At 44.9% G+C, this 26,353-nt stretch overlaps 1 protein-coding gene across 1 annotated transcript in view; it reads left to right on the top strand.

Annotated features, from left to right (window-relative positions):
• Positions 1-2,325: 2,325 nt before the first annotated feature.
• The window catches only part of LOC139380990 (fibronectin 1a), a 59,223-nt gene continuing 35,195 nt past the window's right edge, over positions 2,326-26,353 (top strand). Inside the window, exons 1-18 of the mRNA XM_071124209.1 lie at positions 2,326-2,707; positions 2,926-3,051; positions 3,689-3,826; positions 5,000-5,131; positions 5,380-5,517; positions 6,086-6,244; positions 6,442-6,663; positions 7,215-7,397; positions 8,327-8,503; positions 12,071-12,226; positions 12,474-12,602; positions 13,483-13,626; positions 22,893-23,014; positions 23,977-24,145; positions 24,421-24,606; positions 25,155-25,283; positions 25,516-25,605; positions 26,056-26,262. Of these exons, the coding sequence (XP_070980310.1) occupies positions 2,569-2,707; positions 2,926-3,051; positions 3,689-3,826; positions 5,000-5,131; positions 5,380-5,517; positions 6,086-6,244; positions 6,442-6,663; positions 7,215-7,397; positions 8,327-8,503; positions 12,071-12,226; positions 12,474-12,602; positions 13,483-13,626; positions 22,893-23,014; positions 23,977-24,145; positions 24,421-24,606; positions 25,155-25,283; positions 25,516-25,605; positions 26,056-26,262 (2,746 nt within the window). The 5' untranslated portion in view covers positions 2,326-2,568. The remainder of the gene's footprint in view (positions 2,708-2,925; positions 3,052-3,688; positions 3,827-4,999; positions 5,132-5,379; positions 5,518-6,085; positions 6,245-6,441; positions 6,664-7,214; positions 7,398-8,326; positions 8,504-12,070; positions 12,227-12,473; positions 12,603-13,482; positions 13,627-22,892; positions 23,015-23,976; positions 24,146-24,420; positions 24,607-25,154; positions 25,284-25,515; positions 25,606-26,055; positions 26,263-26,353) is intronic.

Genomic DNA, 26,353 nt, shown 5'->3' with positions numbered 1-26,353 from the left:
AACTCCTTCAGAAACACCTTCAAAAACAGATGTAAAGAAATATTTACAGTATATCATTCTGCTTGGTGTGCAAAAATGAATGAACTTGTAAACGGACTAAACATCTTTCTTTCTAATTAACAGTGAGTTGAAAGCCATGGGAATATCCAAGCACGTCACAAGAATGTACAGGCTCGTTAATCATGACTCTCAGTTCCATCATGTGTAAGAGTCATTGGACGAAGGGCTCTTGTCTAAGGGGGGGGGGGGGGATCTCTGTTAAGATCCCGGACGTTCTGTCTGAACATTAAAATGCATGGCTTGCGGTAGGGTTTTGGAAGCATAAGGACTTTATCTTTAATATCAGCGGGAAATACTTTTCAAAAAAGAAAAGGTTACACTGATAGACACCTTAATAGGGTTGAGGTTAGTGTTCCCACAAGGCCATGTCTCCATGTTACAGCAATTTTTAACAGAAAACAGACGGAAGATAATGTCTGAGAACTGTAAGGAGAAGCTCATGTCTAAGAACTGTAGGGAGAAGCTCATGTCTGAGAACTGCAGGGAGAAGCTAATGTCTGAGAACTGCAGGAAGAAGCTAATGTCTGAGAACTGTAGGGAGAAGGCAGAATGGCTGAGAACTGTAGGGAGAAGCTAATGTCTGAGAACTGTAGGGAGAAGGCAGAATGGCTGAGAACTGTAGGGAGAAGGCAGAATGGCTGAGAACTGTAGGGAGAAGGCACAATGGCTGAGAACTGTAGGGAGAAGGCACAATGGCTGAGAACTGTAGGGAGAAGCTAATGCCTGAGAACTGTAGGGAGAAGCTAATGTCTGAGAACTGTGGGGAGAAGCTAATGTCTGAGAACTGTAGGGAGAAGCTCATGTCTGGGAACTGTAGGGAGAAGCTCATGTCTGAGAACTGTAGGGAGAAGCTCATGTCTGAGAACTGTAGGGAGAAGCTCATGTCTGAGAACTTCAGGGAGAAGCTAATGTCTGAGAACTGTAGGGTTTTTGCTTTGTCATTATGAAGTATTGTGTGTAGATTTATGAGGAAAAATATATATTCAATACATTTTAGAATATGGCTTTAAACGTGACAAAACGTGAAAAAGTCAAGGGGTCTGAATCATTTTCGAATGCCCTGTATATGGAAATTACATAGCTACCTCCATTACCCCGTACTCCTGCATATCCACTGGTACTTCCTCTATATAGCCATGTTATATTCTACTTCCTGTATATAGCCATGTTATATTCTACTTCCTCTATATAGCCATGTTATATTCTACTTCCTGTATATGCAGACATGTTATATTCTACTTCCTGTATATGCAGACATGTTATATTCTACTTCCTGTATATGCAGAAATTTTTTTTTTTTTCGTTATCCACTGTGCATTTATTGCTCGCGTCACTATCCATTAAAAAATATATATTATCTTTAACGCTGCATTGTTGGAAATGGGCCAATAAGTAAGCGTTTCACTGTTAGTCTACCTACACCTGTTGTCTTTGAAACATTTGACAAATATGTGAACCTGACTATTTTCCTCGAAAGTACGTAATGTCACGATTTCATATCTATAGGATATTACAGAGGACAAGTTAAATATCTCAAATTCTAGCTTGTTGTTCACGTAATTCGTGCTGAAATTGGGTTTAGTTTTTTTTATCTGAGTGTACCCAGAAAGCACCGCGTGGCACACTGACGGTGTACGGGCTGCGGACACAGTGGGCGTTACAGCAGGACGGTCTAATGGAGTGTCCCATCTCCTCAAACTTACCTCCCGCCATCGTCTTCCTCCTTTCCATTACATTTAAAGGGATTTATTGGCATGAAAAACACATGTTAACATTGCCAAAGCAAGTGACGGAGAAATAAACAAATGTGACAGCAAACATTACACACACAAAAGTCCCAAAATAATGGATACGTTTAAAATGTCATATTATGTCTATATACAGTGTTGTAATGATGTGCAAATAGTTAAAGTACAAAAGGGAAAATAAACATAAATATGCGTTGTATATATTTTCTCTCCTTGGAAGTATTCTATAAGTAGGAGGAGTTTAATCATTTATCCAAAATACCCCGTACCGGTCTTTTCCCCACTTCTAAATCAGATTTCTAACATTGTAAATTAAAAGTAGCCCAACTGTCTAGTCATAGCTTCTATTTGAAGATACTCATGTATTCCTATTTTACCATACTGGATAAATTGAGGGTAATTTAAAAATTTGGGAGGGGGATGATTCGTAACCAGTGTCTTTGACGTGTGTTTATCGTTGGTGTTGTTGGACCCTCCTCCATCCCCAGTAGAAAGCGATGCCCAAATAAAAGCGCTCACTAGTTTGGGAGCCTATTAGGAACGGTACGGCTGAGGGACTGGCGGGGCAGGATACTATCCGAGGAGGCTGTGCGCAAAAAGGGGGAGAAAAGAAACATTTGGTTTCACGAACAGTACAACCGAGCTAGCCTCCGAATTCACCGTGGATCTTTCATGGGTTTTGTTGTTTTTAGAAGAGCTATATCAAACTACCGCTAAGATTACACATTTCCTCCCCAGATTTCCCTGTCCCGTAATCAATATGTCCAGCAGCCCTATGATCAGGGTTCTGGTGGTGCTTTGCATCGGGACCGCTGTGAACTGTATGCCGAACAGGAAAAGCAGGCGGCAGGCTCATCAGGGAGAAACCAGAATACCTTCCGTATCATCCGTCTCTCAAGGTGAGGTTTTCATACTTTTTTTTGAGGGGGGGGGGGCTACATTTTGTTTGTAAAACTTGATTATTTGTAAAAGGTTTTGGTAGTCTATTATAGAATAGTATCTTAAAAGTGTGTTTAGTATTTTTGACATTTCGTCTTATTATTATTATTATTATTATGGTAAACATGGATTGTGTCAATCTACTTGGAAGTGTAACAAGTTGACTTTCCTTCCCTAGACGGCTGCATTGATAATGGACAGATGTATAACATTAACGACCAATGGGAGCGTTCCTATCTGGGCACGATGTTGGTCTGCACTTGTCACGGAGTTGCGGGAATTAAGTGTAAAACGAAACCCGAAGGTGAAAGCGCATTTCTACTTCTTTATATATATATATATATGGTCAATGCAAGTCCTTTGTCTCTCACCATTTTGTAAATGTCAGTTAACTTATGTAAAATAATTATTGCAATGATCGAAGTTTAAATATGTTCTCTCAGGGTACCTTTGTCACTAACTCTAGGTATAGGCTCTGTGTCATCTGTAGAGAGAGTGTAACTACTCTTGATGCTATTGGGTCATCTGTAGAGAGAGTGTAACTGCTCTTGATGCTATCGGGTCATCTGTAGAGAGAGTGTAACTACTCTTGATGCTATTGGGTCATCGGTAGAGAGAGTGTAACTGCTCTTGATGCTATTGGGTCATCTGTAGAGAGAGTGTAACTGCTCTTGATGCTATTGGGTCATCGGTAGAGAGAGTGTAACTGCTCTTGATGCTATTGGGTCATCTGTAGAGAGAGTGTAACTGCTCTTGATGCTATTGCCTCATTGGTAGAGAGAGTGTAACTACTACTCTTGATGCTATTGTGTCCTCGGCTTCGAGTTCTCCTAGGATAAATATATCATCTTTATGTGTGTTCATCTGCATCTTGTCTGTGTTTCTGTGTGCACACCCAGTGACTAACGAAACCCATAACATACCCCAAATATGTTCCACAGCTGAGGAGACCTGCTATGATAAGATCAACGCCAGGTCTTATCTGGTTGGTGAGACCTATGAGAGACCCAAAGAGGGCATGATCTGGGATTGTACATGCATTGGCTCTGGCCGGGGGAAAATCAGCTGCACCATTGCCAGTGAGTGGGCTCGAGTGTGTGTGTGTGTGTGTCTGTACCAGTGAGTGGGCTAATTAATCTAGTTAAATCTCCATAACACATCGAGACCTCACAGTATGTGATGTAGTCTTTGCAGCTGGATGGGTGTGTGTCTGTCTGTCTGTCTGATTGTGTCTGTCTGTCTGCCTGACTCTCTGTCTGCCTGACTCTCTGTCTGCCTGACTCTCTGTCTGCCTGACTCTCTGTCTGCCTGACTCTCTGTCTGCCTGACTGTGTCTGTCTGCCTGACTGTGTCTGTCTGCCTGACTCTCTGTCTGTCTGATATTGTCTCCCTGTGTCTGTCTGCCTGTGTCTGTCTGACTGTGTCTGCCTGCCTGTCTGTCTGTCTGTCTGCCTGTGTCTGTCTGTCTGCCTGTGTCTGTCTGTCTGCCTGTGTGTCTGTCTGTCTGTCTGTGTCTGTCTGTCTGACTCTGTCTGACTGTGTCTGTCTGACTCTGTCTGACTGTGTCTGTCTGACTCTGTCTGACTGTGTCTGTCTGTCTGACTCTGTCTGACTGTGTCTGTCTGTCTGACTCTGTCTGACTGTGTCTGTCTGTCTGACTCTGCCTGACTGTGTCTGTCTGTCTGACTCTGCCTGACTGTGTCTGTCTGTCTGACTCTACCTGACTGTGTCTGACTCTGCCTGACTGTGTCTGTCTGTCTGACTCTGCCTGACTGTGTCTGTCTGTCTGACTCTGCCTGACTGTGTCTGTCTGTCTGACTCTGTCTGACTCTGTCTGACTGTGTCTGTCTGACTCTGCCTGACTGTGTCTGTCTGTCTGACTCTGCCTGACTGTGTCTGTCTGTCTGACTCTGTCTGCCTGTGTTTGTCTGTCTGTCTGCCTGTGTTTGTCTGTCTGTCTGACTCTGCCTGACTGTGTCTGTCTGACTCTGCCTGACTGTGTCTGCCTGACTGTGTCTGTCTGTCTGTGTCTGTCTGACTCTGCCTGGCTGTGTCTGCCTGACTCTGCCTGACTCTGCCTGACTGTGTCTGTCTGTCTGACTCTGCCTGACTGTGTCTGTCTGACTGACTCTCCCTGACTGTGTCTGTCTGTCTGACTGTGTCTGTCTGTCTGACTCTGCCTGACTGTCTGTGTCTGTCAGACTGTGTCTGTCTGACTGTGTTAAAATGTCTCACTGTGCTCTATCTCCCAGACCGTTGTCATGAGGGGGGTGAGTCCTATAAGATTGGGGACACGTGGAAGAGACCTCATGACACTGAGAGCTATATGCTGGAGTGTGTCTGTCTGGGCAACGGCAAGGGAGAGTGGACCTGTAAACCTGTTGGTGAGCATCGGGGAAGGACTTTTCACCTGGGGTTGTATTTATTAAAGCACACTGTAGCAAAACTTAGTGCAACATTTTAAATAGAAACAAACGTTTATTGGATAAGTATAGATGGTACCTTCGGCCCATTTGCTTCCGTTGCGTGTCTAGTTGAATACGACAACCGGCAACTGGAGTGATAGCTGTCAAAACAAACACGGCATCATAAGACCCCCCCCCCCCCCCTCTCTCTCTCGTCCTGTCCGCAGCGGAGCGTTGCTATGACAACACGGCGGGGACATCCTACGTGGTGGGTGAAACCTGGGAGAAACCGTACCAGGGCTGGATGATCGTAGACTGCACCTGTCTAGGGGAGGGGAGTGGCAGGATCACCTGTACCTCTAGAAGTAAGAGACTCTCTCTCTCACACACACACATGTATATTCCCTCAGGCGTATACACACCAGCTGGATCCCATTTTCATTGGCCTCTGCAAGGTGTGTGTGTGTGTGTGTGTGTGTGTGTGTGTGTGTGTGTGTGTGTGTGTGTGTGTGTGTGTGTGTGTGTGTGTGTGTGTGTGTGTGTGTGTGTGTGTGTGTGTGTGTGTGTGTGTGTGTGTGTGTGTGTGTGTGTGTGTGTGTGTGTGTGTGGTTCACCTAATGAAGGGAAAACTTCAGCTTAACTTGGTGATAAAGAATGTAAATGATCTGTGGTGGAAATTATAATTGTTGTTTTTAAGTGTTTCATTTTTAATTTTTTTTACATATCCTTAATTAAAACCCAATGCAATTCTATAATATTATGAAACGTGGTACATAATATACCACTGCCCATTATCCTGTTAGTGGCGCTAAACTGGGCTGTATTCATAAGGTCAAAATGTAGCAAAATAATTTGTAACAGAACTAAAATCAGCATCTTATTGGACGATTCCAGGCAGTCACTACCCTGTTCTCCTTTTCCCCCTTCCCTCAGATCGGTGTAACGACCAGGACACACTGACGTCCTATCGTATTGGAGACACCTGGAGCAAGACGGACGCCAGAGGTCACATGTTGCAGTGTCTGTGTACGGGGAATGGGCGTGGCGAATGGAAGTGTGAGAGACACGCCTCCCTCCACACTACCGGACTGGGTGAGACTTCTAGTGTGTGTGGAAGTGTTAAATATATAATGTGTGAGAGACAGATGGTTGTTATTCCTCATCTTTCCCCAGATAGCTTGTGGTTGAACTGCATTGTAATTACTACAAATGAGTCAACCCAAATCTAGTGCATTTGTACAAACAATGTCACTGACTGAAAGCGCCCCCCCCCCCCCATCCATTTCCAGGCACGGGGTCCCGTGTGATCACTAACATCCAGCCGGCTGTGTATCAGCCCCACCCCCTTCCCCAGCCCGGCCTGGAGCCTCACCCCGGTCTAGCCCAGGAAGGGGCCTGCCAGATGGACGCGGGGGTGGCCTACGCCCTGGGGATGAGATGGATCAAGACCCAGGGAAGCAAACAGATGCTGTGTACCTGCCTGGGCAACGGGGTCAGCTGTGAGGAGTGGGGTACGTGTTCGTAGTCTTATTCATGTGAATTCATGCCTGCATCTAATGGTTTAATTTTGGTCCATGCACCACAAGTTCTGAACAGTGGTTTTAATAACCTCTGAAAGGGAATTATTCATTCCAGGCCATTATTATTATTATTTTTAAAGCTACTGAGTAAGATTTCCATTTTTTTATTTATTCACATGGTAAATAAATTAGAAAGTTGATCTTGAAACTGTCTATGTCTCTGAGGTACTAAATACATGTGTATATATAGTTTGTTTGTTCAAGTTGATTTGAAACAATGAATACATTGGAAATATTACTGATCAAAGCTCTAACAATAAAAACAGGCAGCTTGTGTCAGTCAGCAATCTTTCTGACATTGTTCTGGTTCTTTCTGACATTGTTCTGGTTCTTTTCTGACATTGTTCTGGTTCTTTTCTGACATTGTTCTGGTTCTTTTCTGACATTGTTCTGGTTCTTTTCTGACATTGTTCTGGTTCTTTTCTGACATTGTTCTGGTTCTTTTCTGACATTGTTCTGATTCTATGTGTTTGTGTTTACAGAGGGCCCAGCCCCAGTGTACGGTGGGAACTCCAATGGTCAGCCCTGTGTGTTCCCCTTCACCTTCATGGGGAAGACACACCACTCCTGTACCTCAGAGGGACGCCCCGACGGGCAGCTGTGGTGCTGTATTTCTTCTGACTGCGAGACAGAACAGAAATTCTCCTTCTGTACCAAGAAGAATGGTGAGATTTTGTAAAATATTTGATATACAGCTTTTTATATGAGAGAGAGAGAGAGAGAGTGACTCTCTTTTCTGAACCTAAAAAAAATAGTGAACAGAGTGGCAACACGAGTAGAGCAAGCGTTTCAGCTGATAAGCCTATGATCTGTGGGAGCTCAACACAAACATATGTTGACTGGTGATCTCAACCCTGAGCGTTTTCCAGCAGAGTCACTAGAATTCTAGCCAGCCAACATCATTTAACATCTGGCTTTTATTAGAATGGGACTTACTATCCAGGTTTCTTTGGGTAGTTTAACTTACTCATTGTCTGTATCCCCAATGGCACCCTATTCCCTTCATAGTGCACAACTTTTGACCAGGGACCCATAGTGCACAACTTTTGACCAGGGACCCATAGTGCACAACTTTTGACCAGGGGCCCATAGTGCACAACTTTTGACCAGGGGCCCATAGTGCACAACTTTTGACCAGGGGCCCATAGTGCACAACTTTTGACCAGGGACCCATAGTGCACAACTTTTGACCAGGGACCCATAGTGCACAACTTTTGACCAGGGACCCATAGTGCACAACTTTTGACCAGGGACCCATAGTGCACAACTTTTGACCAGGGGCCCATAGTGCACAACTTTTGACCAGGGGCCCATAGTGCACAACTTTTGACCAGGGACCCATAGTGCACAACTTTTGACCAGGGACCCATAGTGCACAACTTTTGACCAGGGACCCATAGTGCACAACTTTTGACCAGGGACCCATAGTGCACAACTTTTGACCAGGGACCCATAGTGCACAACTTTTGACCAGGGACCCATAGTGCACAACTTTTGACCATGGACCCATAGTGCACAACTTTTGACCATGGTCCTATCTAGGTAACATGATGTCATCTGGGACACACCCTCATCGTGTCTGTTGTGTTTGCAGTGATGGTGACAACCAGAGGAGGAAACTCTAACGGTGCTCTGTGTCAGTTCCCCTTCCTCTACAATGGGAGAAACTACACCGACTGTACCGCGGACGGGCGCAGGGACGGCATGAAGTGGTGTGGAACCACCACCAACTATGACGGTGAACAGAGGTTTGGCTTCTGCCCCATGGCTGGTGAGTGCTGTGGTCTCGTTTCTCAGTTATTTTTGCAAGCCAACGTACAACGCGACGATCGTTATTGAAGCAGCCAGTGGTCGTCCCATCGCCTGTAGTCCCTGCAGTGTGACGATCCAGTCGGATGTAGCCGGTCTCTGCTGTTTGTCTAGACTTTAAAAAGGACAGATTTTGAGCTGTTAGTGGAAAGTGGCAACAACTCATCTCCTATATACTGCTGAAGTCAGACGTTTCCATATACCTTAGTCAAATACATCTAAACTCAGTTTTTCACAATTCCTGACATTTAATCCTAGTAATAATTCCCTGTTTTAGGTCAGTTAGGATCACCACTTTATTTTAAGAATGTAAAATGTCAGAATAATAGGAGAGAATGATTTATTTCAGATTTGATTTCTTTCATCACATTCCCAGTGGGTCAGAAGTTTACATACACTCAATTAGTATTTGGTAGCATTGCCTTTAAATTGTTTAACTCGGGTCAAACGTTTCGTGTAGCCTTCCACAAGCTTCCCACAATAAGTTGGGTGAATTTTGGCCCATTCCTCCTGACAGAGCTGGTGTAACTGAGTCAGGTTTGTAGGCCTCCTTGCTCACACAAGCTTTTTCTGTTCTGCCCACATATTTTCTATAGGATTGAGGTCAGGGCTTTGTGATGGCCACTTCAATACCTTGACTTTGTTGTCCTTAAGCCATTTTTCCACAACTTTGGAAGTATGCTTGGGGTCATTGTCCATTTGGAAGACCCATTTGCGACCAAGCTTTAACTTCCTGACTGATGTCTTGAGATGTTGCTTCAATATATCCACATAATTTTCCTACCTCATGATGCTATCTATTTTGTGAAGTGCACCAGGCCCTCCTGCAGCAAAGCACCCCCACAACATGATGCTGCCACCCCCGTGCTTCACGGTTGGGATGGTGTTCTTCGGCTTGCAATCCTCCCCCTTTTTCCTCCAAACATAATGATGGTCATTATGGCCAAACAGTTCTATTTTTGTTTCATCAGACCAGAGGACATTTCTCCAAAAAGTACTATCTTTGTCCCCATGTTCATTTGCAAACCGTAGTCTGGCTTTTTTATGCCGTTTTTTTGAGCAGTGGCTTCTTCCTTGCTGAGCGGCCTTTTAGGTTATGTCGATACAGGACTCGTTTTACTGTGGATATAGATACTTTTGTACCTGTTTCCTCCAGCATCTTCACAAGGTCCTTTGCTGTTGTTCTTGGATTTATTTGCCCTTTTCGCACCAAAGTACATTCATCTATAGGAGACAGAACGCATCTCCTTCCTGAACGGTATGGCGGCTGCGTGGTCCCATGGTGTTTATACTTGCATACTATTGTTTGCTCAGATGAACGTGGTACCTTCAGGCGTTTGGAAATTGCTCCCAAGGATGAACCAGATTTGTGAAGGTCTACCATTTTTTTCTGAGGTCTTGGCTGATTTCTTTTGATTTTCCCATGATGTCAAGCAAAGAGGCACTGAGTTTGAAGGTAGGCCTTGAAATACATCCACAGGTACACCTCCAATTGACTCAAATTATGTCAATAAGGCTATCAGAAGCTTCTAAAGCCATGACGTACTTTTCGGGAGTTTTCAAATCTGTTTAAAGGCACAGTCAACTTAGTGTATGTAAACTTCTGACCCACTGGAATTGTGATACAGTGAATTATTATAAGCGAAATAATCTGTCTGTAAACAATTGTTGGAAAAATGACTTGTGTCTTGCACATAGTAGATGTCCTAACCGACTTGCCAAAACTAGTTTGTTAACAAGAAATTTGTGCAGTAGTTGAAAAATGAGTTTTAATGACTCCAACCTAAGTGTATGTAAACTTCTGACTTCAACTGTATATACTGTATTTTATCTACTGTACCTTGGTCTATGCCGCTCTGGCATTGCTCGTCCATATATTTATATATTCTTCATTCCTTTATTTAGATTTGTGTGTATTGGGTATTTGTTGCGAAGTTGTTAGATATTACTTGTTAGATATTGCTACAATGTCGGGATCTAGAAGCACAAGCATTTCGCTACACCCGCAATAACATCTGCTAAACACGTGTATGTGACCAATACAGTTTGAAATGAATTGTTTTTTGCCTAGTGGTTAAGAGCATTGGACCAGTAACCTAAAGGTCGTTGGTTCAAAATTACAGAGACGACTAGGTTTAAAAATCTGCCGACGTGCCCTCGAGCAAGGCACTTAACAGACACGCCGGTTAAATTAAGGCCGAGTGGAGGGAACCATGTGTTGTGTATTTTTATTTATTTACAGTAGATGCCTTTTAAATCAAATCAGTGTTTTTAAAATGCAGTCTGTTGTCTTAGAACACAAAAGGGCCTTTTAAACAAACACATTTTGAAAATGGTAATGATATGTCTGAGGCCATTGGAGCAGTGTGGGAGGTTCACTCTACTTCTCTGCTCTCCCTCTTTTACATGGCCTCAATCTCTACCTTCTATTTGTTCTTTTGGGGATTTTTACACAATCAGTCAATCTCTCTTTGGCTGAATGGGTCAGTGGTAAATTCACACGCCTGTTGAAAGTACTGACCAGTTATTGAGTTTAAGTGCAGTCATTAGGCGACTGGGTAAATTACCATGAGAAAGGGTACTGTTTGGCCTGTAAAGAGTTAATGGTGATTCTTATCACTGTTTTTAGCCTCCCAGCTGGGCTGAAGGGGCCCAGGCAGACCTAGCGGAGACCCAGAGCCTGGGCTCCCACGCCAGAGCCAGAATTCCAGGCCTAGAGCCCAGACCACCAGAACCAGAGTAATGAAACCTGACCCAGAGCCTAGACCCAGAGAGAGGGAGAGACTCCCAGAGCCTAGACCCAGAGAGAGGGAGAGACTCCCAGAGCCTAGACCCAGAGAGGGAGAGACTCCCAGAGCCAAGAGGCAACCCAGAGAGAGGGAGAGACTCCCAGAGCCAAGAGGCAACCCAGAGAGAGGGAGAGACTCCCAGAGCCAAGAGGCAACCCAGAAAGAGGGAGAGACTCCCAGAGCCCAGACCCAGAGAGAGGGAGAGACTCCCAGAGCCCAGACCCAGAGAGAGGGAGAGACTCCCAGAGCCCAGACCCAGAGAGAGGGAGAGACTCCCAGAGGCGGGCCAGAGAGAGGGAGAGACTCCCAGAGCCTAGACACAGAGAGCAGGAGAGACGCCCAGAGGCTGGTCAGAGGTCACCGTGTTTCTTCCTGAAAGAGACTACAGAGAGAGACTCTTCACTGCCTGTCTGGTCTCCAGGGCAGCCAGCTGCAGTCAGCCTCGTCAACACCTCCACAGTCTACACTGCACCCCTTTCTCTGTCGCCAACTCTCTCCACACACAGACCTCCTATCTGTATCTCGTTCAATTAGGAAGACCGGCCCCCACAGAGACCTTATATGTGTAGATAACATAATAATCCTCTGAAGGGTTAAGAACATCTGTTTGTCGTTCAACTTTTAAAAGTTTAATTTGACCTACTGCTCCAGGAGTTCTATATGTTCTGAGATCTAACATTCTAGAAGTTTTAAACATTCTATCTTCTGAATTCTAACTTCTAAGTTCTCTGTCCTCTTAGCTCACGAGGAGGTGTGTACGACCAGCGAGGGTGTGATGTACCGTGTGGGAGACCAGTGGGATAAACGCCACGACGTCCTGGGACACATGATGCGCTGTACCTGCGTTGGGAACGGTCGTGGAGAGTGGAGCTGTATCGCTTACTCCCAGCTCAAAGGTAATAAAAATAGGATTTTAAATACATTTTTACAGCTCCTTTCTAATACACATGAAAGTAGGTGAGAGGTCATACATACCACATAGAATGTGTGATGTACAGCCGCGCCTCATTCTCTTCCTTCCCTTTGACCCTAACACTTTGATGTTCTCAGATCTGTAAAGGTGGAACCAATATGGGGGAGGAAGCGGTAGGGAGAGAATTTGGAGCAGCTGTTTTTGACGTTGTGTAATTCTTCCTGTCACAGATCAGTGTATTGTGGACGGGTTGACCCATGAGGTGAATCAGACCTTCACTAAACTTCATGAAGAGGGCTACATGATGAACTGTACCTGTTTCGGACAGGGCCGTGGGCGCTGGAAGTGTGACGCCATTGGTGAGTTTATAGTTCGTACAAACCTAGCATTTTTTTTTGTGGGGAAAGCTATTAATTTGTGGCAGTATCAATCCTTACTGTGCTTGACTAGCCTGGTTCCCATATCTGTTTGTGTTTTGTCTTGACAACTCCTATTCTAGCCTGGTTCCCATATCTGTTTGTGCTGTCTTGACAATTCCTATTCTAGCCTGGTTCCCATATCTGTTTGTGTTTTGTCTTGACAACTCCTATTCTAGCCTGGTTCCCATATCTGTTTGTGCTGTCTTGACAACTCCTATTCTAGCCTGGTTCCCATATCTGTTTGTGTTTTGTCTTGACAACTCCTATTCTAGCCTGGTTCCCATATCTGTTTGTGTTTTGTCTTGACAACTCCTATTCTAGCCTGGTTCCCATATCTGTTTGTGCTGTCTTGACAACTCCTATTCTAGCCTGGTTCCCATATCTGTTTGTGTTTTGTCTTGACAACTCCTATTCTAGCCTGGTTCCCATATCTGTTTGTGTTTTGTCTTGACAACTCCTATTCTAGCCTGGTTCCCATATCTGTTTGTGTTTTGTCTTGACAACTCCTATTCTAGCCTGGTTCCCATATCTGTTTGTGTTTTGTCTTGACAACTCCTATTCTAGCCTGGTTCCCATATCTGTTTGTGTTTTGTCTTGACAACTCTTATTCTAGCCTGGTTCCCATATCTGTTTGTGTTTTGTCTTGACAACTCCTATTCTAGCCTAGTTTCAGATACGTTTGTATTTTGTCTTACTGACTCCTCTGGTCGTTGTCACGCCAATACACCATAAACAGAACACCCCAGTGGAGAGTAGTTCACTACATAGGCTGTCATGTTGGACACAGCCTAAATCTCACCGTTTTAATATCTGTTCTCAGACCAGTGCCAGGAGCCAGAGACCAGGGTGTTCTATCAGATCGGCCAATCATGGGACAAGCTGATCCACAGCGTCATGTACAAGTGTTATTGCTATGGCAACGGTATCGGCGAGCTCAGCTGTGAGCCCCAACAGTCTTTCCCAGGTAAGAAGTCAACCTCGCTAAGCCCCGATGTATAGTGGTCACAATACCACGCTATACTATTGGAAAATGTTCTGTGTGGGTACGTTCAACCATCTTTCCCTGGTAATAACTAATATCACTAGCAAGGCGTGGTCACTACTGCTGAGCGATTTTTAAGCAAAATGTAGTTTATTAAACTTTTTTATTTAATTTTTTTAATTAACCTTTTAACTAACCAATGCGCGGTTTTCTCTAGAGAGAAATCAAATCACTCACGAGATAAATTAAATCAAGAACGGAGACGGATAGCATGCACACGGACTATGAGAGAGAGGAATGTACACCACACAGCGATGAGGGACAGAGACAGTTGGTGAGGTAGCTCTACCCCATTGACAGTAGTAGTTGTTGGTCATAAGCAGTCCTGAAAGTATGCCTTATGTACTTTTGAAGAACTAGTCAAATGATTTATCTCTGGTGCAGCATATTTAGGCAGCTAGCTAGCTACTAACGGTAGCCTAGCTAACAGCGGCCTAGCTAACAGCGGCCTAGCTAACAGCGGCCTAGCTAACAGCGGCCTAGCTAACAGCGGCCTAGCTACATAGGATGACTCAAAGACAGTACAGTATGGGGAGCACAGAGACAGCGTTTAGATGGTCTGGCTGACTGCTGCTGTCTGAGATGAGATGAAATGACTGAATTAAAAATAATAGGGCTGGAGGAGGAGGCCCTAACTCCACTAGAAATGTCAAGTAAATCAAATTGGGTTGGATGCAATACTCTGTTTGGCCTTTCATGGTAAGGTCTACGGGGTGATTAATACTCTGTGTGGCCCTTCATGGTAAGGTCTACGGGGTGATTAATTCTCTGTTTGGCCCTTCATGGTAAGGTCTTGGTGATATAATACTCTGTGTGGCCCTTTATGGTAAGGTCTACTGGGTGATTAATACTCTGTGTGGCCCTTCATGGTAAGGTCTACGGGGTGATTAATACTCTGTGTGGCCCTTTATGGTAAGGTCTACTAGGTTATTAATCTTCCTGGAACGTCTGTTCTTCAGGGTTTCCACTGCGTACTGATCTAGGATCAGTTTTCCCTCCTTCAATCCCATCCTTAACCATTAGTGGGGGGAAATGCAAAAAAAATGACCCAAGATCATCATCTAGGGGCAACTTCACCCTACAACCAATATCTGTTTCTTCCCTCCACTGTTACTCTTCGTTCCCATGTGACAGGAAAAACCTCGCTGCATTTCTGATCTGTGCTTTCTCTCCACAGCGCGCCGGCACGCTAGTAATTTAGCAGAAAAGAAACAATCTAATTCAATTATCCTGCTTCAGTCATTAAACCCCCCCCCCACCCCCACACACACACACACACACACACACACACACACACACACACACACACACACACACACACACACCCTGTTTGTTTGGGACTTTGTTCACAACTTTGAAGTGGAGGGCAGAGAGAGGGGGATGCTGGCACTCGTTGGTATAGCCGCCATCTCCTCCCTTTTTTCTCAGGCCTTTGTTGTTAGTTGGTGTTGAGGTGTGGGTGGAGGTGGTGAATATGCCAACTTGTGCAAGCCTCCCCCTCTCTCTCTGCCCTCCACTTCAAAGTCAAGTTGTGAACAAAGTGGGGGGGCAGGCAGGTTTAACGACTCTGAAGCAGGATTGTTTAATCAAATTAATAGTTTAATTTGTTTGTTTTTCTGCAACAAAAAAAAGTGTGACCGGGCATTGTGGAGAGAAAGCACAGATCAGAGATACAACGAGTTTTCCTCTCTCCGCCTCGCTCCTCTTCTTCACCTCCCTCCTCTCCTCTCTCCTCCACCACCACCTCGCTCCTCTTCTTCTCCTCCCTCCTCTCTTCCCTCCTCCACCACCACCTCTCTCCACCTCGCTCCTCTTCTTCTCCTCCCTCCTCTCCTCCACCACCACCTCTCTCCACCTCCCTCCTCTCCTCCCTCCTCCACCTCGCTCCTCTTCTTCTCCTCCCTCCTCTCCTCCCTCCTCCACCTCGCTCCTCTTCTTCTCCTCTCCTCCCTCCTTCACCACCACCTCTCTACACCTCGCTCCTCTTCTTCTTCTCCTCCCTCCTCACCTCTCCTCCCTCCTCCACCACCAACTCTCTCCACCTCACTCCTCTTCTTCTCCTCCCTCCTCTCCTCTCCTCCCTCCTCCACCACCACCTCTCTCCACCTCACTCCTCTTCTTCTCCTCGCTCCTCCCTCCTCCACCACCACCTCTCTCCACCTCGCTCCTCTTCTTCTCCTCCCTCCTCCACCACCACCTCTCTCCACCTCGCTCCTCTTCTTCTCCTCCTTCCTCCACCACCACCTCTCTCCACCTCGCTCCTCTTCTTCTCCTCCCTCCTCCACCACCACCTCTCTCCACCTCGCTCCTCTTCTCCTCCTCACTCCTCTCCTCCCTCCTCCACCACCACCTCTCTTCTCCTCCCTCCTCTCTTCTCCTCCCTCCTCCACCACCACCTCTCTCCACCTCGCTCCTCTTCTTCTCCTCCCTCCTCCACCACCACCTCTCTCCACCTCGCTCCTCTTCTTCTCCTCCCTCCTCCACCACCACCTCTCTCCACCTCGCTCCTCTTCTTCTCCTCCTTCCTCCACCACCACCTCTCTCCACCTCGCTCCTCTTCTTCTCCTCCCTCCTCCACCACCACCTCTCTTCTCCTCCCTCCTCTCTTCTCCTCCCTCCTCCACCACCACCTCTCTCCACCTCGCTCCTCTTCTTCTCCTCCCTCCTCCACCACCACCTCTCTCCACCTCGCTCCTCTTCTTCTCCTCCCTCCTCCACCACCACCTCTCTCCACCTCGCTCCTCTTCTTCTCCTCCCTCCTCCACCACCACCTCTCTCCACCTCGCTCCTCTTCTTCTCCTCCCTCCTCCACCACCACCTCTCTCCACCTCGCTCCTCTTCTTCTCCTCCCTCCTCCACCACCACCTCTCTCCATCTCGCTCCTCTCCTCTTCTCCTCCCTCCTCCACCACCACCTCTCTCCATCTCGCTCCTCTCCTCTTCTCCTCCCTCCTCCACCACCACCTCTCCTCCTCTCACCTCCCTCCTCTCCTCTCAGGTCTTTTGTTGTTAGTTGGTGTGTAGAGCTAGCTCCTCTCCTCTTCTCCTCCCTCCTCTCTTCTCCTCCCTCCTCTCTTCTCCTCCCTCCTCTCTTCTCCCTGAATGATGTTTAGTCCTCTCATGTCCTCCCTCCTCTTCTTCTCCTCCCTCCTCTCTTCTCCTCCCTCCTCTTCTTCTCCTCCCTCCTCTCTTCTCCCTGACTGATGTTTAGTCCTCTCATGTCCTTGGAAAACCATTAACACTCTGTCTCTGTTGCCACCTCTTCTTTGTTTCATGACTCAGCCCTTTACTGGTAACAAGCTCAATGTTGAGAGATGTTTACAGAAGCCGTCTGTTTTTCTAGCAGTCGTTTGAACCCCTGTCTCCTCTTATTTCTCTGGCACATTTTACTGTAGAGGTGCTCAGGACAGGGTTTCTACCATCATGAAAATCCTTGGAAAAGTAATGGAATTTTAAAGGAATTTGAAAGGCCTGGAAAAGCGTAGGAAAAGTAATGAGAATTGATTTATGTAATTTTATTTAGGCACAGTTTAAAAATATATTTATTTTATCAATCAAATAAAATGGAAATATCAGCCGGAATAAGAATGACAAGTGAGTCTCTGTTTGTGCGCTTCACCTGCGTGGTGTGAGTGGGCCAAGATTGGGGCTCCAGTCTATGGGGCTCCAGTCTATGGGGCTCCAATCTATGGGGCTCCAATCTATGGGACATTGCAACTAAATAGATGCTAATCAGCCTGCAACGTAAACATTTCTAAGATAACTATGACTAAACTAAAAAAGGTACATTTTCCTAAAAATGTGTGGGCTTCAGCTGAATAAAACATATTTGTAGCCTACCATAGCTGGTCGACCACCCTCCAGGAGAGGTACTGGGCGGTTGACCACCCTCCAGGAGAGCTTACCGGGTGGTCGACCACCCTCCAGGAGAGGTACTGGGCGGTTGACCACCCTCCAGGAGAGCTTACCGGGTGGTCGACCACCCTCCAGGAGAGGTACTGGGCGGTTGACCACCCTCCAGGAGAGCTTACCGGGTGGTCGACCACCCTCCAGGAGAGGTACTGGGCGGTTGACCACCCTCCAGGAGAGCTTACCGGGTGGTCGACCACGCTCCAGGAGAGCTTAGCGGGTGGGCGACCACCCTCAAGGAGAGGGTACCGGGTGGGCGACCACCCTCCAGGAGAGGGTACCGGGTGGGCGACCACCCTCCAGGAGAGGGTACCGGGTGGGCGACCACCCTCCAGGAGAGCGTATTGGCTGTGCAGGCTTTTATTCCAGTCCCCCTCTAACAAACCACATTCACAAATGAGCTGCTCAACCAGATCTTGATAAACTGGCCCTGATGTGTTGGAGCAGGGCTTGATCAAAATAACTGCACACTCAGCAGCTCTCCAGGCTGAGGGTTGACCACATGTTTTATACAGTTGCCTAAAAGGTATTTCACTTTGTGGGTTGAATTGAATTTATTTTTGGGCAACAGACATCTACAACAAAATGCACAATGTGGACCCAGAGACCACTTCAAACTATTCATTGTAAACACTTGTTTTCCAATGTGATCCTTGATGGTAAAAACCAAGAACAAGCGTCATGATTTAAAAAACAAAGACAGAATTACAAAACAACCATAAATACATTCATTTATGTTGACATCCTAACAAAGTGGCACTATTCACTGCTCTTCTCCCTAACCTTAAAAACAATCAACAGTATTAATTTCACGTCATACCGATCCTTCAAAGCCAATATACCTGGCCAGCAGTAGGGGGTCGCAAAGAGGAAATCCCTCTACTTAAGTGCATTGCTCAACGAGTAACGACAGGAAATGATCCGTGAATCAGAGCCTTCCGGGTATCGATTCCGCATTACGCTTACTCTTTTTAAAAACGCACATAGAGACGCCGCCAATAGTTGGTCATAGGAGATTTGGTGAAAAGTCATGAAATTCCATCCGTCAAAATGTGTATGAACCCTGTCAGAGCTCCTGTTAATAACCTCTACAGGATCGGTGTCCCTATAACCGGGACAGTTGAGCTAACGTGCGTTAAATTGATTAGCATAAGTAACAGCAAACTTTACAGGACATAGACACAACATTTGGAACAGCAATGCAATGGTTCATTGGATCAGTCTAAAACGGTGCACATACACTGCTAAATTGCACCTAGACTCCTAAGTCATATAATGGCCTTGCATTTCAAAGATGATGGAGCCCAAAAAAATGTATATTTTACCAGATCTAATGTGTTATATTCTCCTACATTAATTTCACATTTCCACAAATTTCCACAAACTTCAAAGTGTTTCTTTTCAAATGGTATCAATAATATACATATCCTTGCTCCAGGTCCTGAGCTACAGGCAGTTAGATCTGAGTATGAGTCATTTTAGGCGAAAGAGAAGAAAAAAAAGGCTATGATCAATCTCATTGACAGCTGTTTACAGTTTTTTTTTATCAGTCATATGACCTGACAATGGTATTACTTATAATCCTGTGTGACATGTTTAGATCCTATTTGCACTAAAAGGAATCTTCGAATACTTTCTTTATCTCACTCTCAACATTGCTCCCAGCACCCTCTAACCACGATCCCCAAGGCTGTTGTCATTTGAAGCGACACACCGAAAGTGTATCCTCTCTAGACTAGTTTGGAAAAAAGAAAAGCCCCAGCGTTTTTGTTTAAAGTGAAGCGCACCCCAGCCCAGTGTAATAACTTCCCTTAATGACATACAGCTGTGAGATGACTGGGTGCAGCCCTGGGTTCAAATACTATTCCAAAACCTATCAAATACTTTTAGTGTTTACTCTTGTCTGCTTGGAGTACCTGATGGGTGTGGTTTTGCAGTTTTAGTGACTAATCTATTGGTTCTGCCAATCGAACACAGATAAAGTATATGAAACCGATGTTTTAATATTCTTTAAACCCAGGTCTGCTGGGAAGGAGGGTTAGAGAGCCTGGTGGCGGTTGGCTGCTGAGACCTAGTGCAGACTAAGTGGGAGTTAAACACTGTAGAAAACCTTCCCAGTCAGTTGGGCCTTTTTAGGAACTGTAATTAGGAGAAATTGAGACCAGATTGTGCCCAAGGTCATGTAGGCTATCCTATCCTAGCGTGGTTAACCAATCCACTTGCTGAGCGTCTTTTGATTTGATACAAGATGTTCTATGTAAAACTTTAAGAGCTTTAAGCTGGATTCTCTACAAAAAAAAACTACAGTTTCAACTTCCAATTGTCAGGAATATGTCTGTAGTCATAGAATGCCATGGAACTCTTCTTTTTATATCCCGAAGGGATTGGATTATCCATTTTATAACGTGGTTATCTAGATGTTCATATCGTCCTTCTCTCATCCCGGGATTTACGGTATTACCGGCTTCAGTTCCGATGAGGGAGGGTTTTTATATTTTACTCTTATTGGATGACAGTCATTCATTATTCCATTCACCCAGATCAATGTAACATGGATAGGGTTTAGGCCACTACATGATACTCTAATTTCTCCTATAGCCATCATGAGGTTGCTACAACCCTAGCCTATGAATGAAAGTTTGCAACGTAGGAGGCTGGTGGGAGGAGCTATAGGAGGACGGGCTCATTGTAATGGGTGCAATGGGATAAATGGTACTGTATCGATGGTAATCTCTGTTCCAATCATTCCATAGCTCCTCCAGCCAGCCTCCACCGAGTGACACATGGACAGACAGTGACACATTCAATACCGCCTTGCACACTCTTGCCTGCATCAAGCTGATATAGGGTGTAATCATTAGTCCAACATTTGCAAACAGAAGTTTCTATTGGACAGATTTAGGTTTGTATATCCCCGTTTTTGTGCCGTTTGCTTCCGTTTTTAAGAAACATTTTTAAACAGAATCGGTGGAATGAATACACCCCTGATCACGCGTTAACCCAGTTCACTTTCATAGCAGCCAAGGTTGTATTCTTTCTCGCATCTTTGCGCTCTCCTCTTCACTTTTTCCCTTCACTTGTGGACTTTCATGCACAATACATCAGCTGTATGTGACCAGGCAAGTTTTTTTATGCAGTTATGTTATTTAGCACTTCCACTGGTGCGCCCCCAGTGGCAATACATTTGTTAAACCAAAAGCTTACCTTGACTTGGAAGAGTTCAAGTGTTGTGTTGGATAGCCAGCTAGCTAGCTAACATAGCATCCCTCTGTTTTGAGTATGCTAAATGATCTGGCTGCATTTGCTAAGTAAGTGAAAGTGAACAAAAAATTTAACTTTGCTTCTTCATTTTGTAAGAAAATGATTTGTTCAAAACTGTTCAACTATTTTCTTTCTCTCTCTGAGTCTACTACTCACCACATGTTATACAGTGCTAGCTAGCTGTAGCTTATGCTTTCAGTACTAGATTAATTCTCTGATCCTTTGATTGGGTGGACAACATGTTAGTTCATGCCTTAAGAGCTCTAATAGGTTGGAGGAAGTCCTCTGGAAGTTGTCATAATTACTGTGTAAGTCTATGGAAGGGGGTGAGAACCATGAGCCTCCTAGATTTTGTATTGAAGTCAATGTACCCAGAGGAGGACGGAAGCTAGCTGTCCTCCGGCTACACTATGTCGCTCCCGTACAGAGTGCTGTTGAGGCAAAAAAAAAATCCCATGGTCGTCTATTACCAGAATGCTAATAAAATGTGCACAGGTAATATCGAATTTCCATTGAGACTGCTAGCTAAATATGCTAACGAGCGCAAACGAAAGGAAATTAATTGCAAAGACCGGCAAACCAGCTCATAAACGTATATATTTTATAGGTAGGAGCTACCGAATGTCATTTTTGGTGCGTTCGGACATTTACAAGCGTATGTGAATGAGAGACAATGTGCCAATGAACAACATTTTGCTGCTTGCTTGTCTGAAGGAAGAAATGACTGGCTATGGATCAGCATGTGTACAGGCTGTGAATGTGTGGAGTCAGGAGTTACTAAGGCAACGGGCCTGAGAACAGAGGGGAAAAATGGAAAGAAATCAAGATGGCAGCTGTACAGATATCTCAAACATAGCAGAAAACCATTACTATATGATGTCATGTCACCTTACTAATTCAGCCACTTACTTAGATAAACTTGGTAGTGAACTTAGTAGTCGTGTTAACACAGTATTCTGTTTTTTTCACGCAGGGAAATAAATAAATAAATAAATAAATAAAACGCATATAAATTATCTTGCTGCATTTTGTAAACACAGATTTAGCATGCAAGATTAACTTTAAACAAAACATTAGTAAATGTAGCGGGCTACATTCTTTCTATGATAAACATTAGAAAAATTAGGGCCGTGAATCGTTTTTTTTGCAACAAAAAAAATACCTTGCTTTTTTCATTGTAAACAGAAAATACATTAGTGCAAAACATTCGTCAGAAAAAAAACTTCATTTTCATCAGATGACAACAGAAAGAAGTCCATGGTAGCTACAAGTATTGAAAAACTTAAAATAAATAGTTTTGACAGTATTAAAAAAAAACATCCCGTGGCTATTTCCAAATACTATACAGTAGACCGCCCAAGCCTAATCTATAATATTATATATAAACATATGCCATTTTAGCAGACTCTTTTTATCCAAGGTGACTTAGTCCTGTACATTACAAGTAGTAATTTAGGGAAACATGCTATCGCTCTAAAGGTGTAGTTTATATTTCTGTTGCAGTGTAGCTATGTTTACATCAACAGGTCTAGTGAAGGAGCTGAGGGTAGTTCTCTCTCTCTCGCTCTTGCTCTCTTGCTCTGCTCTGCACGCCGAAACCCTAGCTAACAAGAATCTCACAGGGATATGCTACTTCTCCCCCATTTGTTGCAGCAGTACCTGGGCTTCTTATGTACTACACTGTACAACCTACCATTTCAGAGCTGGGTTTTAACTGTGAGCTTTCTGAAATTGTAATTTTTTTTTTTGTTGTTTAGATTTCAAATTCGTTGTGTTTTTTCCAGATTGTTTAACCACCAAGCAATGGAATTAAAGTGATCTAGATTTCACATTATGCAGTTGAAATACTTTAACAAATCGCTACTGTCCATTGTTATCAGATGATAACCTATAATACAGTCTGTCTGATCCTCTATCAGATAGTGAGTTGGTGAAAGTGTTTCAATGCTGTAGTAGTGTAATTTACCTTCCTCTGTATGGCGTGTTTCAACTGTGGCATGCTTTATCCCTCTCTCCCAGGTGGTAACCGTCCAGTCCAGGTGATCATCTCAGAGTCTGGTAACCAGCCCAACTCCCACCCCATCCAGTGGAACGCCCCGTCCTCCGCACACATCACACAGTACATACTCAAGTGGAGAGTGGTGAGTAGGCCCGTGATTCTCCAGAGTAGGCCCGTGATTCCAGAGGTTAACATTCACCAGATGGTATGGGGGGTGGGGAAGAGTACCCAATTTGTCAAACTTAAGTAAAAGTAAAGATTATTTTTTAGGTTAAAATTAAAATTACTCAAGTGAAAGTCACCTTGTAAAATACTACTTGACTAAATGTCTAAAAGTAATTGGTTTTAAATTTACTGTAGTATCAAAAGTAAAAGTGTAAATAATTTAAAATTCCTTATTCTGCCACATTTTGTAGTTTTAATAAAAAAATGTACAGATAGCCAGGGGCACACTCCAACACTCAGACATAATTTACAAACGATGCATGTATTTAGTGAGTCCTCCAGATCAGAGGCAGTAGCGGCGACCAGGGATGTTCTCTGTTTAGTGAGTCCTCCAGATCAGAGGCTAGAAGGGATGACCAGGGATGTTCTCTGTTTAGTGAGCCCTCCAGATCAGAGTCAGTAGGGATGACCAGGGATGTTCTCTGTTTAGTGAGTCCTCCAGATCAGAGGCAGTAGGGATGACCAGGGATGTTCTCTGTTTAGTGAGTCCTCCAGATCAGAGGCAGTAGGGATGACCAGGGAGGTTCTCTGTTTAGTGAGTCCTCCAGATCAGAGGCAGTAGGGACGACCAGGGATGTTGTCTTGATAAGTGCGTGAATTAGATCGTTTTCCTGTCCTGCTAAAGCATTCAAAATGTAACGAGTCATTTTTGGGTGTCAGGGGAAAATGTATTGATTTTTAAAAAGCTAATTTTCTTTAGGAATTAAGTTAAAGTTATCAGCAACTATAAACAGTAAAGTACAGATACCAGTACAAAAAACCTACTTAGGTACTTTACACCACTGCCGAAACTGGCCTTAAAGCAGCTACCTTTTTGTTGTTGTTGATATCAATAATATAATGTCAAATATTATCTGTCTCCTCTCTTGTTTGGGGTAGAAAAACACCCGTAACCCTTGGCGGGAGGTGAATATCCCAGGCCATCTCAACTCCTACACCATCGCTGGCCTGAAGCCAGGCATCACCTACGAGGGTCAGCTGATCAGTGTGCTACGCTTCGGACGCCGCGAGGTCACACGCTTTGACTTCACCACCACATACGGTTCCTGTGAGTAGGATCACAGTATGGCTACATGCCTTGTATTCTGTCTCCTTGTGTTATTGATATTTTGGCCCAGGAAACGGATTCAAACTAACAAGGATAAACTACCTGTCCACGATGATTGATGTTTTTGTAAAGATGATTTCTACTTGAGGGATGGCGTTGAGCAACAGCCATCTTGAGATCTGTGAACATCTTGAAAATTGCATTTTTTTTAAGTCTGTTCTCTGTCCACAGGCCATTCCTCTCTTTATATCTGACCGTCTGATCTTTCTTTTCAGTGGCGACCTCCGAGGGAGAGACCACCCAGCCTCCTCCGGTGGTGGACATCAGTGAGTCTGTTACAGAGATCACCTCCAGCAGCTTCGTCATCTCCTGGATGTCTGCCTCTGACACCGTGTCTGGCTTTAGGATCGAGTACGAGCTCAGTGAGGAGGGACAAGAGAGAGGACAGCCCATGATTCTCGGTACGGAACAACCCACTGGGCACACATTGGTTGAATCAACGTTGTGTCAACGTCATTTCAGTTAAATTAGGTTTAACCCATCTGGAATAGACGTTGAATTGACGTCTGTGCCCGGTGGCAATAACTTTTTAAGACAATGTCTAACAATTTGTTTAGTGTGTACACTACGATAATACCTGAAGTGTTACTATTCCTTAATACTGACCGTGACCTTTGACCTCCTCTTACTACTTTTGTCAAGTTTGTACGGGTTTATGCTGCGTTATCTGTATATTTTGTAGTAACGTTCGATAGACACAATGACTAGACTGCACCGCTCAAGTATATTGTCCTAACCAATGAGATATATACTAGATGACTGATAGGGGGCGCTGTGTTGAAGACACTGCACCTCCATCTTGGCGCTCCCCCCTTCGACCCACTATTGTCAAAAATATTTTGAAAGCTATAAAAATGCATTTATGAATGTCCATGTTTATTATATTAGACACCACCTAAAAATATATTATATATATCATTGGTCCTATAACATGCTTGTCTGTCTCCAGACCTCCCCCGCACCGCTACCTCTGTGAACATCAATGAGCTGCTTCCTGGAAGGAAATACACTGTGAATGTGTACGAGGTTACACCTACTGGAGAGCCCAACCTCATCCTCACCACCTCTCAGACCACTGGTGGGTACACGGACGGACGGACGTCCGTCCGTCCGTCCGTCCGTCCGGACAGACAGACTCAGAAGCACACAGACAGACGGACGGACGAACAGACAGACGGACAGACAGACAGACTCAGAAGCACACGGACAGACAGACGCACAGACGGACGCACGGACGGACGGACGGACGGACAGACGCACAGACAGACACTCTACAGTATGTATATATCTCTCCTCTGCTCCTCTTCCAGCTCCTGACGCTCCCTCTGACCACGAGGTGGATGAGGTTGGAGAGACCTCTATCATAGTCAGCTGGGAGAAACCCCTGGCTCCTATCACAGGTCAGTACACACATAGAGGCTGCGTTTACACAGGCAGACCAATTCTGATCTTTGCCCAATTATTGGTAAAATATCTGCTCTAACTGGTTTGAAAAAAGACAAATAAAAAATCTAATTTGGGCTGCGTGTGTAAACGCAGATCCTTACAGGAGAGATCCTTACAAGGAGAGATCCTTACAAGGAGAGATCCTTACAAGGAGAGATCCTTACAAGGAGAGATCCTTGCTCCATTACCATAGGTAATGTCTGTGCTCCATTACCATAGGTAATGTCTGTGCTCCATTACCATAGGTAATGTCTGTGCACCATTACCATAGGTAATGTCTGTGCTCCATTACCATAGGTAATGTCTGTGCTCCATTACCATAGGTAATGTCTGTGCTCCATTACCATAGGTAATGTCTGTGCTCCATTACCATAGGTAATGATACACTATCTCCTCTCGTACAGGTTACCGTGTGATCTACACCCCGTCTGTGGAGGGAAGCAACAACGGAGCTGCAACAGAGCTCACCCTGCCGGACACCGCGACCTCTGTGACTTTGAGTGACCTTCGACCAGGCCTGCTCTACAACATTAGTATCTACGCAGTCGAGGACAGTCTGGAGAGTGAGCCTGTCTTCGTACAGGTCAACACAGCCGGAGAACCCTTACCAGGTAAGGGTAGCCTAGTGGTTAGAGCGTTGGACTAGTAACCGTAAGGTTGCAAGTTCAAATCCCCTAAGCTGACAAGGTACAAATCTGTCGT

This window comes from Oncorhynchus clarkii, chromosome 22 (genome assembly GCF_045791955.1).
Source record: "Oncorhynchus clarkii lewisi isolate Uvic-CL-2024 chromosome 22, UVic_Ocla_1.0, whole genome shotgun sequence".
NCBI classification, from domain to species: Eukaryota; Metazoa; Chordata; class Actinopteri; order Salmoniformes; family Salmonidae; genus Oncorhynchus; species Oncorhynchus clarkii.
The sequence above is the reverse complement of the archived record's forward strand: the minus strand, read 5'-3'. Positions and strand labels throughout refer to the sequence as shown.